This window comes from Girardinichthys multiradiatus, chromosome 2 (genome assembly GCF_021462225.1).
Source record: "Girardinichthys multiradiatus isolate DD_20200921_A chromosome 2, DD_fGirMul_XY1, whole genome shotgun sequence".
NCBI lineage: Eukaryota > Metazoa > Chordata > Actinopteri > Cyprinodontiformes > Goodeidae > Girardinichthys > Girardinichthys multiradiatus.
Window position 1 is genome coordinate 37,824,099 of NC_061795.1, and position 15,113 is coordinate 37,839,211.

Genomic DNA, 15,113 nt, shown 5'->3' on the forward strand with positions numbered 1-15,113 from the left:
ATTCAAAAGTATAAATGGTAACAAGCTTGTGCATATATATATATATATATTATTTAATAACTGATGATCCAGTTTATGTTCAACATAAGCATTCTAAATTTTGAACAAGATATGGACAAATGCAGTCTAGGTTCCCTAGTCTTTACGTGACAGCATTGATGTTTGTGAAACCTAGGATTGTTATTTACACAAAAGTGAGCATATTTTTGCATAACATTACAAAAATGATGAATGGTATGTCACCCAAATGTACCAACTACCATTTAGAAAATCTTCTTTCAAACTTCAGATAAGTCAAAATGATTTTTCAAAAAACAGAGAAATATTTTGAAAAGAAAATTGCCTGTATGCCTGTATTTCCTACCACTAGCATTTGTTTTGATCCTATAGTTGCTGTTTTCTGCGGCTGAGTTCAGAGAGATGACAAGTGAAAGGCTACCATATGGCCAAGCAGGAAGGAGGGAGAGGAAAGAGGGAGAGAGCACGACTCACTAAAAGGGGGAGAGACAAGATATGACATGAGGTCTTAGAGGAGAAAAAGAGCATTAGGGGGAGAGGAAAAGAACAGAAGATATGAGGAAATATTGAAGATGATGTAGAGGATAGAGCTGGGTAGTGGTGATCGGGGACAGGAGGGGTGGTAGATTGAGATAAGAGACAGAGGTGGGTGGCAGAGCATACAGCTTGGGAGCAGAGGAGGCGACAGTCGGGGGTGTTCACTGCTCAGTGATGTGTTATGATGTGACTCTCTCCTCTTTATGTGCACACATTCACGTCTTTATCACTTAGGAGAACATTGATCCTGTCGCTTATTAATGGAGCTTTGCTGTAAAATGTTAGACTGGGAACAAGTTCCTTTAAAAGACATTTCTGTTTACATAGATGGAGTGTTTTTGTGCTGTGGTTAGCTGTACAGGATAATTGCTTTTAAACATACATCTTTTGTGAGGAAGTCTTCTGTGGCTTATACATAACTGGAGGAAATTTTACACCATAATAATATTTTTTGATGGAAATGAATAGTTATCTATTTGTTCTGTCATTAGGCAACCCAGTTTGAATGATACTAGTTAGTGAACTAAATAAGCTAAACAAAATTTATGTAGTTAGCTTGCTAAACCCTCTCCTGCAGATTTGATTCTGAATCTGGATCTAGGAATGAGCATTGTAAAGACAAAAGTCATTAATATCCACATAAACACAATTTATCTCAAGCCAAACTGACTAATTAAACTGTGGATCTTGTGGGATTTTTAACTGTTTTCCTGGGAACTAGGTTTTGCTAGCACAAGCTAATTAGAATATATTTCTCTGCATTTCCTGCAGATAAACACTGTATGTGTGGCACCGATTTAATAAAATGTGAATAAACAGTATAAACAGTATATAACAGCCATCATGACTATTATTACTTTTTTATCAGCAAGGCAGCCATATTGGATTTTAATATTCGGGTTGATGCAAAACAACCAACTTCTGGACTCAGTACGGTTAATTTTGCCACCTTGAATCTCAGGATTTTGAACCCATTAAAGGTTTGAGGATGGCTCATGCTAGTTTACAACACTCTTTCTTTCTCAACAAAAGTTGTTTTTTTTTTTTTTTGACTTTGTGCTATAATATATGGTTTCTTTGGTTTGGGATTGAGATAAAGATATTCTTTGATGACGCATGGCAGATCATAAATGGCTTGTCATGGTGTTGAAGCTGTATGACCGACTACTGAGGACCCACTACGCTGAACAAGTAAAGACACACAGAACGGGAGATGGAAGCTTGGCAACACAGTGATTGGCAGGGAACTGTTTAGAACTGGTTTGGATGGAACTAATTCACCATTGCTTTTCCTCCTTATGTTCATCCCTAGATTAATTGACAGATTATTTATGAATGCAGGTACAACTGCAGACTTTCTCTGTAGTCTACAGAGATGGTTGTGCTTGAAAATACCAGTACATCAGCAGTTACTGCAATATTCAGCCTAGTCTGTTGGACACCAGCAACCATGCCACGTTCAAAGTCACCTGAATCTCCTTTTTTCTCCATTGTGATGCTTGGTTTAATTGTCAGCAAGTATTCTGCATCAGGGTAATCTTATCTAACAATGTTTTATTAGAAAACCCTTGAGAAGTTGTGTTCTGTTTGTATTTTTAAGTCAGGAGAACCAAACGAAACACTTCCTGATTATTTATAACTTTAAAAGTCAAAGTTTCTAACTGTGCTCTCCCTAAAAACCCTATACGGTTATTAGCATAGTAATAGCTGCTGTTTAATTCTCTTTTTAATGCTTAGATCTCTTTAAATTTGTTTCAAATATATAACTGGGCCACCTCTATCAAGAAATATGTTGCTGCATAGATTGAATGGATTGAGTGCAGGACAAACACTGTTTTGCTCGTATTCATACAATGTCTATCTTGGTCACTATGTGCAACATTCACAAATTACATTGGTTTTCAGATTTGCTACTAAAAAAAACTCATTACCTTTTTGGTTGTGGTGTCATTCCCAATTCCAAGTTCTGACTAAATTTAATGCGGCATTACTGCCAGGCATAACTGAGGGCTTGTTTTCCCATGAAAAGGGGTCACAGAATGAGGCAAAGGCTAAGCACCTACACATGTTGCTCTGATGTGTCAAGATGGCATTTACTGTCACCCAGTCCAGGTTTGTGGTTTATTCGTTGTTTTATTACAGCTGGACACCAGTTAAGGTCTATAGTCTGCCGCAGGAAAATTTTTTTTATGTATTGTCATTTCGAAGATTTTTGTAATAACATTGGTTTTATTCTGAAAATCAAATGGTTTACCTTGCGAGAATCTTGCTTTAGAAGTGTTTAGGACCGGAGTTGTGTCATTTCAGAAATGGTAATAACTACACACACACACACACACACATACAGATGCATACAGTCAGTCTCTCTCTCTCTTTCTTTCTCTCTCACTCCCCCACTGACTCTCTCTCATTCTGGCTCTGTTGCCAAGGCTACCACACAGCCTCTTGCTGCATATACCTAGGCGAAGCTGCCGCCTGTGGATCTTGCTCTCCTCCAGGATACAAACAAAAGAGAACCCAGAACACTTCTGCTCCTTCGTCTTATCTTCACAGCCGGACAAACAGCTATGTTTGTGTTTTTTGCGTTTCCAAACCTCACGCACACCCTCTGACTCTCCCTCTCTCTCCTTCTTTGCCTCTTGTTGTCAGTCTGTCTCCTTCTCACATGCAAACACGCTCCCTCTTTTCCCAGACAGAGGAGCAGTAAAGGGATTGGCGTTGTAGCTGCTGTTTGGTTCCTGGTCTTTGGCCCGGAGGTGAGCAGAGCAGCAGATGGTGATGTGAAGACGAGCTCAGCCAGGTAAGAAGACTCATCCAAACCAGACTCCAGGCTATGACTGTTCCAGCATACCACCCCCACCCCCCCTCTCCTGTCTCTCCCGTCTTTCCCCCACTCTGTGGCTGTGCGACATGAGGTGAATACCAATTCCTCACCAAAGCTCCCACGGTTTTACTCTCCTGGCTGGAAAAAGGTAGGGATGTGTCACAGCTTTCCTGTTCTGTTAATTCCCACACTGATGAAACAGAACATTTGCCAACAGGTTGGCTCTTCAGTGTTGCTGTAACATAAATATTTTATCTTCAGAACATGACTATAGTGCCAATTTTCTCTATTATTTCTGTGACTATGTAGGAGTAGCCAAATAGAGACATGCAACAGTCCACCTCCCTGGATGATTCATTACTAATCCATCCAGCTCTGCACCGTGTGGTCGCTCTAACTCATCATAGCCATGTACATGATATGAATGGTGTTTTTGTCTTAGTATGAATGACTGCCAGAGGATGCCATTCCTGCACTGGAGCTTTGATGCAGCGCAATCATGTAACACAACCCTTTGTCAACGAAACTCCAGATTTATCTCCAGCACCCCGGAAAATCACTTTACTGTGCAGCATGTTTTAATTATTCAGACTTACTTAGCTTGCTGTAAATTGAGAGTTTGTGTGCACATTAATGATATTTCTCTTTGCAATGCCTGTTTGAGTCGCTGCCAGAAATTGTAGACTGGATTGATTGCTTATCTTTTTGATGAACAGGAGAAAGCTGCAGGCGTGCAGGATGTTTCATTTTAAGGTCATTGTGTCTATTAATATCAAGATTATATCAGTGTGTGCTTGTGTGTATTGATGAGGCAGGTCTCATGACTTTGTCTCATGTTACCAACCCATCATCACTTTCTGTAAGAGCTTCCTCCTACCTTGTCTCTGTGCTACAGAAGCACTGCAACAACACGGTCAATACTCACTCTTTATTCACTTAAACACTTGGAAACTGTAAATACTCCCACCATCCAAAAGCGTTTTTTTTTTATTATTGGAAGACAAATCAAATCAAATACCAAACAAATAGGGCAGAACAGCTTATTTGGATACATCTCCAGACTTAATTCCAAAGAATCAGAAATATCCATTAAAGCATGAGCCAGCTGTCACCACATTAATTCCTCTTGTTCCTGATTTCCAGAAAGAGCTTTTACACAACTGGCAGCTCTCGGTCAGTCCTGGTATGGTGGTCCTTCTGCAACAGAAGTCACAGGGTTGTTGTATAGCTCTGTTTAGGCTCAAATGGGCTCTAAGTTCTTGACTGGAAACACATTGTTCCATTTGAGGACTTGTTGTGATGTTTGTAAGGATTCAGCAACAGAAGACCTTCAAACAGAAATGAAGCTGAATCAGCTGTCAGGTTTGACTTGTTTATCATGATTTCATTTGGCCTGAGATCAGTGCTGAACATGCTTTGATGAGGTGTTTCACTTTTCTTGCATTATGATATTCAGATAAGCTTTCTTAATATGTTATGTTTTTAATACGTGACTAGTCTTATGGATTATTTATTAGAGGAATTAATCTATTTTAGTTACTCTTGATCAAAGGCGGAACTTAAAGTGAGAATAATATTAAATTAATACATAAGAAAGAAGGAAATGTAAATGTCTAAATATAAGTTTAATTAGCTTTTCTGACGGTTTATGCTTTTGTTGATGTAACATTTCAAAAAATAAACATTTGAAAACAAAAACATGAAATCAAAACTTGGTAAATAACTGTCAAATACATAGGATAATCATCTAAGATTTTTAAATCTACAAATTAAAAAATAAATGTATTATCATTCCAGATAATGTTAATGTTTCAACTGAAAATAAGTAGGAATAAAATATAAAAAACATATTTTTCAAAGATATACCTGCTTTTTTTCTAAATCCTCACTACAGTTCTAGATAAAGGCTCTCTGCATATTTTTGCATTTGGACGTAATGAAAAATAAAAAGTACAAAATATTAAATTCACATATAGTCAATTTGTTTGTGGTTAAAATAGAATAAGTAGAAATGTTTATTTAAATTTGGTTTGATTCTCCTTTCATATTTGAAATTATAAGACAAAGGCACAGGCAAAAAGAAATGAACCAGCACCCAGTTCTGTGAGCGTTGGATGTTGTGATTGTCGAAGAGACTGTTCTTTCTATTCATCTCAAACAAGTCATCTCACATATTTTTCCCAACACAAATAAATGCAACTGAACAAGAACATATACAATAATACATATTTAGAATTTTTGTTGCTTTTTTAACAAACATGGATATTCTCACCACTTCTCCACTGCAGGTGTATATTTGTGTTTTTCATTTATTATGGAGTGCATACCTACCCAGGTGTGTGTACCGATGCTTGTGTGTGTATATGTGTGCATAACACAGAATATTGGTTACCACAGTTACCAAAACGCCAACCTCACTGCGTCACTGCTTGAGACAACCTTCATATAAAAATATGCTCCAGTCCCCCCTTTCATCCCTCCATCCACTCATCTACCTGTTCACCTCTCGTTTAAAAATGGAAGGATTCTGAACTTTCTCCTATCCGACACAATCGTCGGCTGCGTGTGCCTGGCTGTATGTGTTTGTGAGCACTCCTCATATACATTGGCTGTATGCACATTTCCATGGCTACAAGCAGTGCTAACTGGCGTCATTACTTCTAAACCACCTTCACAGTGAGCAAAAGAGAAAGGAAGAAAAGGATTCAAAACAGCTCTCCTCTCTCTCTCAAGCTAACACACACAGAAGCATCTTCAGCCACTGGGGTGATATCATATTCCGCTGAGCTAACCCTGTTCGGCCATCGGGGTCCAGTGGCACTGAAGGAGAGCAGGGGAGATGGTGGAGAGGAGACAGGAGTAGAGCAGGGAAGGCTTCGCTTCATGCATGTTGATGTGACTGTAGCTATCTGAATTTGTTTCTGAAGGTTTCGGCAAGGTCTGGCTTGAATCATTAGAAGAAGGAGAAGGAAAGAGATATGGACAGCTTACTGTGTCACCTCATCACCACCCTCTGCTCATGAAAGCACAACTGGGAGGTGACAAGGGTGCTGGTTCATGAACCAGTTCATGAACCAGTCTTAATGTGAACAGTTGATCAGAGCACAATGATTTTACTAGGGCAAGACTGTTCATTTTGAAATCAGCTGTGACTGTTAATCTGAAATCCAGCGATGCAACATACAGCTGTTGTTTTGTGTCCTTCAGAACCAGCTCTGCCTCATAATGGCTGACAACAACCAGTTGCCACAGGATACAGGATTCAAACGGATCATGTAATCTGCCAACCTCACCAGTTTCCTGCCATCTCTTGTTGGTAAGTTCATTAGCACCCCTTGTGGTGGCTGAAGGAGCATTAGGATAGCAACATAGCTTGAGCTCCACACACACACACAACAGCAAGGAACATTTTAATTATTTCATACTCAGAGATGCTCAAAATGTCGGAGACCAATGACTCTTTTTGTAAGAAGAACCCCCTCCTTAAATACAAAGCTTTTCAAATACCATACATTCATACATACCATAAATACATTTTAACAACTGTACAACTCAATTCAGCCCTTTGCACTTTCTCATGTCATGAAAATAAAATATTCAGCATAACACAAACAAAACAAACGTATCCAATGGCGTTGCATGATTAGTTGAACGATTTGTTTCAGTTATGCATTTCATTTTTACTCAGAAGTTTAAATGTTCAAGTTTCAAATTGTACAAAATGACCATACTGGCCTCATAGAACTTCAAGTGGGAAAGTGGAAAAATCTTTACAAACCCCAGTATAAAAATTCAATTCAATTCAATTCAGTTTATTTATATGGCGCCAATTCACAACACATGTTGTCTCAAGGCACTTCACAAAAGTCAGGTACATACATTCCAATTAATCCTAATTATTGAACAGTGCATTCAGATTCAGTTATTTATTCAAATTGGATAAAAAGTTTTTCTATCTAAGGAAACCCAGCAGATTGCATCCAGTCAGTGACTTGCAGCATTCCCTCCTCCCTGATGAGCATGTAGAGACAGTGGACAGTCACTGGCGTTGACCTTGCAGCAATCCCTCATACTGAGCATGCATGTAGCGACAGCGGAGAGGAAAAACTCCCTTTTAACAGGAAGAAACCTCCAGCAGAACCAGGCTCAGTATGAGCGGCCATCTGCCACAACCGACTGGGGATTTGAGAGAACAGAGCAGAGACACAAAGAGAACAAAGAAGCACTGATCCAGGAGTACTTTCTATGGGAAGGAAAAGTAAATGTTAGTGGACGTAGCTCCTTTAGTAATTTCATCTAGAAAGAAAGAACAGATAAACTCTGAGCCAGTTTTCAAGGATAGAGTCTGAAAAAGAGCACATATAATTAGTTACAGTAAAAGCTCAGTCAATTGCTATATCTTGGAGAGTGAAAGAGTTAAACACTGAAAGACAGGGCCAAGTGGATCATTTGTAGAAGGTGAGCATTAAGTTGTTGCCAGCAGAAGCTTGGACAATGCCCCTCTCATAAAGTAAAAAACTGAAATAACAGCAAATAATGCAGAATTGGAGAGTAGTGTGAGAATGTAGCGAAGAGGGTGAAAGTGGTCATTGTGTCCTCCAGCAGTCTAAGCCTATAGCAGCATAACTACAGAGATAGTTTCAGTTTATTTATTTATATAGCACTTATTTACAACAATGTCGTCTCAAGGCACCCCACAAAGGGTCCGGAACATAGCGGGGCCGCCGGGGAGGCCAGACCAAACTATCGAGTGCCAGAGCCACCCCAGAACGGGCCACATGTAGGGGCACTAAGTAAAATAATAAACTGATAAAGTTTGTCCATCTAGAGCCCACTGATGGCTATTGTTGTACTAAAAACCACAAGGATCGGGATACCTCTCACTGTCAGACTGATTATAACCATTGGAAAAGAAAAGGGGTCGCACAGGTAGCAGAAATGGAGGGTGTGTTTGCAACTCAACCATAACTGAGCCGGTTTAGGCTAAACCTGACTCCCCCTTACTCCATCCAACAGGGAGGGAGAAAGGTAAAAAATAAGGAAGATAGCCTAAGCCACTCTAACTATAAGCTTTATCAAAAAGGAAAGTTTTAAGCCTAGCCTTAAAAGTAGACAGGGTGTCTGCCTCATGGACCAAAACCGGGAGCTGGTTCCACAGGAGAGGAGCTCCAATATGCCAGCTATGCATATAAAACGTAGTGATAACTGCAATAAAAAAAATGCATAAATAATAAATAAATGCACTCTGGAATTAAATATTTCACAGAGTCTTTCAGAATAAAATTTATTACCGTATTAAAAACAAAATGGAGAGAAATGTATTATTATTAGCTGGTGTTATCCTGGTTAATCCTGCAGATTTTTGGCAGTGATATGCCACCATAGTTAAGGTACATACTAGGACGCAAACTATAGGAGATAGAGCCTTCTGCTCAGTGGCACCCACTCGGAAACTCTTCCTTTGGACTTGAGATCAGTGGACTTGATAGTCTCTTTTAAAAGCCAGTTAAAACATATCTTTTTAAATCTGCTTTTTATTCATTTCTCTTGTTTTTTGTGCATTTTTGGCTCTTGTAAGACACTTTGTGATTTTATATCTATATAAAAATACTACATACAAAAGTTTTACTTACTGACCAGCAAGTCTTACTGGTTTTCAAACTTGGAACCGGAGCACAGTTAAGTTGGGTTTGAAGTCATTCCCAGATCCAACTTGCAACTTTAGGTTCACCAAATGTAAGTAACCACCAGCATTTGCTCCTGATTCATAAGACTCTTTTACAAAAGAGTTTGGTCATAAACCCACAAAGATGGTTCCCTCTCTGATCTGCCATTAGTCATCAGAAAGTTGGCAACATCCTGCATACATTTGATCTTTCAAAAGTGAAGCCAAACATCGTGGAACCAAATAGGCATAGAGTGGAGCTCAGTATAGTCACTAAATGTTACACAGAAAGTAAGTTTTAGAAAACTCTTAAAGAGTTAAACACATTGGTGGTGTATGACTTTCTCTTTACAACTATCGAACTAAGTTTCATGGCTGAAGTCCAGTAAGATGTTCTGTCTCGAGCGGCTCACTGCTGCACAACCCCTTTGATGTGTGTAAATGGGAAGAAATAATATGTCTAAAATATGCACTGTACTGAGGTGGTTTCTGTGTACTGACTACTTAAGCCCCCCGGTCAGTAACCTTTATAAAACATCTGCAGTTGCTACATCACACACTTTAATCCATGCACAAGTCAACTGGTCCAGGGCTGTGTTTGCCTCGCTTGGTGAATCAGAGGTGCTGTGGGTTGATTTCAACCCCCTCCCTCTTGCCACCTTGGCCCTTTAAGAAATCTCACCAAGATGGTGTTAGAATTATGAATCTGAGAATATTATTTAATATTTAATATTAATATTTTAATATTTTATCAAATAATATTTCAGTCTGTTGAGGGTTGTCCTGTGAATACCAGCCCAGTAAGGCGATGGTATTAGGACAAAATAGAAAGGTGTGAGACGAGCTCTGACATTATTGAACAGCATAAACTCTGCACTTGTATGGAATGAATTCACACAATTTCTTAAAATACAAGAATTTATTAACAAAAATAAGTCAACTCAAAGTTAAACATATTTCAATCAACAAACTCTTTACTATGTTAAAGCAATCCAACTAACTAGCAAGCAGAATTAAAGAATAGGGAAGACTAATGGGCTATGTACAATGTAAACAAGTTCATTAAAGATGACTGAGAACCATGACTGAAGGAGTGATGCAACATTACCATGCAATGTTATTTATGTTTGAGAAACAAGGATTATCTTGAAGAACCTGGAAGTGAAGTTAAGTTAGTTTTGGAACCAACTTAGGCAATAATCAGCATACCTTTAGACAACCATTCACAATGCAAGATCAGATAAAATATTATTTTAATAAAATAATGTTTTAAGAATGATCTGCTGAATAAAACCAACCTTCTGGATGACTAATTCTCAATGGGGTCTCATTAGCTGCCTTTATTAAAACAATATTTAAAGAAATATTATTAAGGGAATGGTAAAGCATTTAAGGACGTATTTTGGAAAAGAGCCAAATCTTTCTGGAGAAATGGGGCTTAATGGTGTTTACTTAGTTATCAAGTTTAGTTAAATAATGTTTAGGAAAATATTATTTACTGGATTGAAAACTAACAACCTTTCTGGGTAAATATTCTTTAGCAACAAACACATTTTCTTACCCGTTAGCAGTTAAAGCTAACAAAAGAAGCTGATAGCTTAGCACCAGCATGCATAAGCGTGGATGGTGCGTTATGATTAATTTTCTGTGTTTAAAATCCCCCTTTAAATAAAGTTTGTCTTAACTTTAAAAACACACAAACACAGAACACAAAACTGAGCACGTGCTGAGCAGATAGCCTGCTAGCACCAAGATAGCTGAGTTCAATACAAACAAAACCAAACTTCATAAAATGAAAAACCTTTAGATTATTTCATTCTAAATATCTCTCTACCCAAACCTAACCTCTAAACCGTGCTGAGGAAACGTTGTCCGGGACGACGAAGTTTGAAGAAACATCCACTTTGAGCGAAGGTTAGCTTCATTCAAAGTGGATGTTTGGTCGGCTGTCCGGCCAACCAAAACTTATCTTATGATCTTATGACACCCTTGGATCCAGTTGAAGAGTTATGTCTGTTTGCCAGCAAAGAGACATTAGCGCGCTGGGTCTCTCTGTCCGGGTCCCTGTGTGACCCGCATAGATGAGATCGGGTCCTTGGGAAAGTGTGGGTTTTATACGGGCAATGGCATCATGGGACGTCCGCTGTTATCCTGAAGGTTATCCTGAGTTGTCTTCCTTATTTTTTACCTCCGTCTTCTTCCCTCCCTGTTGGATGGAGTAAGGGGGAGTCATGTTTAGCCTAAACCGGCTCAGTTATGGTTGAGTTGCAAACACACCCTTCATTTCTGGTACCTGTATGACCCCTTCTCTTTTCCAATGGTTATAATCAGTCTGACAGAGAGAGGTATCCCAATTATTGTGGTTTTTAGTATAACAATGGCCATCAGTGGGCTCTAGATGGACAAACTGTCTACATTTAAGGCTAGGCTTAAAACTTTCCTTTTTGATAAAGCTTATACTTAGAGTGGCTTAGGTTATCCTGGGCTATCTCTGTAGTTATGCTGCTATAGGCTTAGGCTGCTGGAGGACATAATGACCACTTTCACCCTCTTCGCTACATTCTCACACTACTCTCCAATTCTGCATTATTTGCTGTTATTTCAGCTTTTAAATTTGGTCTCTCTCTTTTCTCTTCCTAAAAGCTACACCTGGCCTGACTCTGTGTCTACCTGTGACACCTTTCTGGAGAGGGGCATTGTGCAAGCTTCTGCTGGCAACAACTTAATGCTCACCCTCTACCGATGATCCACATGGCCCTGTCTTTCGGTGTTTAACCCTTTCTCTCTCCTAGACATGGCAATTGACTGAGCTTTTACTGTAACTAACTATATGTGCTCTCTTTCAGAATCTAACCTTGAAAACTGGATCAGAATTTATCTGTTCTTTCTTTCTAGGTGAAACGACTAAAGGAGCTACATCCATTAACATTTACTTTTCCTTCCCATAGAAAGTACTCCTGGATCAGTGCTTCTTTGTTCTCTTTGTGTCTCTGCTCTGTTCTCTCAAACCCCCAGTCGGTCGTGGCAGATGGCCGCTCACACTGAGCCTGGTTCTGCTGGAGGTTTCTTCCTGTTAAAAGGGAGTTTTTCCTCTCCGCTGTCGCTACATGCATGCTCAGTATGAGGGATTGCTGCAAAGTCAACGCCAGTGACTGTCCACTGTCTCTACATGCTCATCCGGGAGGAGGGATTGCTGCAAGTCACTGACTGGATGCAATCTGCTGGGTTTCCTTAGACAGAAAAACGTTTTATCCAACTTGAATAAATAACTGAATCTGAATGCACTGTTCAATGATTAGGATTAATTGGAATGTATGTTCCTGACTTTTGTGAAGTGCCTTGAGACAACATGTGTTGTGAATTGGCGCCATATAAATAAACTGAATTGAATTGAATTGAATTGAATTGAAAGTACACATCAGACTTTTATCTGAACACCCCTAACTTTATATATAATTTGTTATCTACAGAAAGACATGACCTTGTTAGTTCTTTTATTTGTTTAGCTTTTTTGATGTGAAGTATTATTCAATCAAGACAAAATCTACCCTCTAAGCTTACAGGGAGACTTGCGTCTGATGATGTAACAGCAAAGAACAACTAATGAGGACCTGGACCTTCTTTTAGGAAGTTTCTTCTACATTCACGTTTTATAAAATGTTTCCTTCCAAACGTGCTTACTAACTTTTATTTACTATTGGCAGCCGATTAGCTTAATTGTTGCACTTCTTTGAATGTCACTGATCCAAATACACACAAAGAAAACTAAACATTTTTATTTATTTGTCTTGAAACCTTTAAAAAAAAAACAACAACTTTGTATTTGGTGAAATTCTGCAATGGAAATCCATAATTACCCAGCTGAGTTTTCATTCAGTGTATATTTAGTTGTGAAAAAACGCTGCAATAAATAATTTGCTGCCATCTTTAACTGAATGGGAAGGGAATAAAAATGAAGGTACTTTAATTCTGTTGACAAGTAAAAAGGTCAGAGGCTATATTAGTACATATTGTATACAACCCCAACTGGCAACATAGTCTCCCCACTGCCTGTCTGTCACCTACCTTGCTATTTTGTGCTTTAATGTGAGGAAACATTAATTATCAGTTGTTTTTCATTGATAAAAAAGCTGTTCCAAACTCACACATGACAAATGTAGCCATCAGCAACACATTCAGACAAAAAACAGCACATCACTGCTCTCAAAGACCTCTTCTTTCACACATTCACACACATCACGTGGTAATAATCCACCAAATGTACAAAACATCTTCAGTAATGGCTGAAGGATAAAAGTGGAGGGCAGAAAGGGGCTCTGAATGCACTGCTGACTGTTACTAAGGTGTGTGTGACTGTGTGTGTGCCATTAGTAGATGATAATGCTTGGGTCGGATGAGAGGGATGAGTGCCACTCTGTTGCCACAGTGACGGACAGGGCTGTAAACACACTACCCCTGACTCATCTCTCTATAATACGCATGCACACACACACACACACACACACACACACACATTTTTACACAATAGGGTCTCATCTAAAGGAGACAAGAGGATCCGGAGATGAGAGCCACTCTATGCTGCTTAGCTGTACATATGAATAGGCCTGTGGAATAAGTGCAGTCCTATTTGCAATACACACACTCATTTAAAAACACATTTGCACAACTTAATAAATACAGGAAACATGCATATGAACAGGAAAAAACTATTGTTGCATACACCCCTTTGGCCATGTGAAAATTCAAAGGAAACCAAATTTCCTCTTTGTCGTTGGATTAAATATTTCAGATAATGTTACCACCAATTTTGTTTAAGCGGACAGCTGAAGGAGGAATTTCTGGACAACCTTGAAAACAAAAACCTAAAATGTATTTCTTCTTCTTTTTTTTTTTATTTGTTTAAATATGGATTTCACTGCTCAAAAAGCAATTATATTAAAGACTCTTATTCCACAGGGGGATCATGACCCGCCGGCTGAGCAGCTCCACTCGTTCGCACACTGAAGACTCCATCTTCCTGAGGCCCGATGAGGACCCTGTCTGGTTGGACGAACCCGCGAAGGTTGATAAGATAGGTGATGGAGCCACTAGAAAGGATGGTGTCCCTGACTGCAAAGATGGAGGCCAAAGTCAAGAGGGAGAGGAAGTGTTTATTCACAAGGTGTATGCATTGGTTGTGGAGCTTCAGTGCTGGGCGGCACTGTTTATCAGCTCCCAAGTCACAGTATGTATATTGATAATTATGCTCATTTTTTAATCAAGTTATCTAAAGTGATGCAACAGCAACAGCATTGGCAAAGCAAATTACTAAATTATTGTAATACATGTGTTTTACTTGTCATATTTATGTGGTATTTTCCATTCATCCCATCTTCTATCTCTTCCATATCTTCTTTATTGGCTACGTTTGATTCACATTAAGAACAGGTGACAGGTGTCATGTTACAATCTTTGATCCAACTGAAATGTAGCCATGTTTGTGGCAGAGATCTGTTTATTATCTATTTAGAGTTCCTGAAGTTTACATCCATCCATCATCATCAGCAGGGATGACATTTATTTAGGGATTTTTATTTACTAATACCACAACTCCATCATTAAAGAGTTTGATGCCATCAAGGTCCTCACTCGCTTGCCACCCAACTCCCAAAGTACTCAACCAAGATATCCTTCCTGGTCAGGTGGTGGGCGGTGAAGGTTTTCTGTATGTTTTTTCAGGTTGAGCCCCAAAAGCCACCAGGGGCTTGCCAGGTGTTCCTTCGGGTCTGGCTCCAGGAGGGTGCCCCGGTCTCCCTAATTGGGCAAGGTTCTGAGTTACCTATGGTCTTCCATTTAAAAGGTCTTTAAGTCACTCATTGTCAAACTCCTTCCATGCGGCTAATTTGGCATAGGAAACCCTACCAGGGCAAGCCCTGGACAACTAGTCCCCAGGATCATGGGGGTACTCAACCATGTTAAGTTGGATTCTGCAAAGGGTAACCAGAAAAAGTGGACAGTTCACTCCAGATTGGGGTCATCCTCTGCCTCAAGAGGAGGTGTTCAGGTAATCTGGTGTTTTGTTCAGGAGTG

The 15,113-nt window shown here is 39.3% G+C and overlaps 1 protein-coding gene across 2 annotated transcripts in view; it reads left to right on the plus strand.

Moving 5' to 3' along the window:
* Positions 1–2,983: 2,983 nt before the first annotated feature.
* Positions 2,984–15,113, plus strand: part of ptpn5 (protein tyrosine phosphatase non-receptor type 5) — a 28,312-nt gene continuing 16,182 nt past the window's right edge. The window contains exons 1-3 of one of the 2 annotated variants that reach the window (XM_047349629.1): positions 2,984–3,355; positions 6,587–6,695; positions 14,001–14,268. In XM_047349629.1, coding sequence (XP_047205585.1) covers positions 14,008–14,268 — 261 coding nt within the window. In that variant the 5' untranslated portion in view covers positions 2,984–3,355; positions 6,587–6,695; positions 14,001–14,007. The other variant, XM_047349637.1, reaches the window with a different exon arrangement.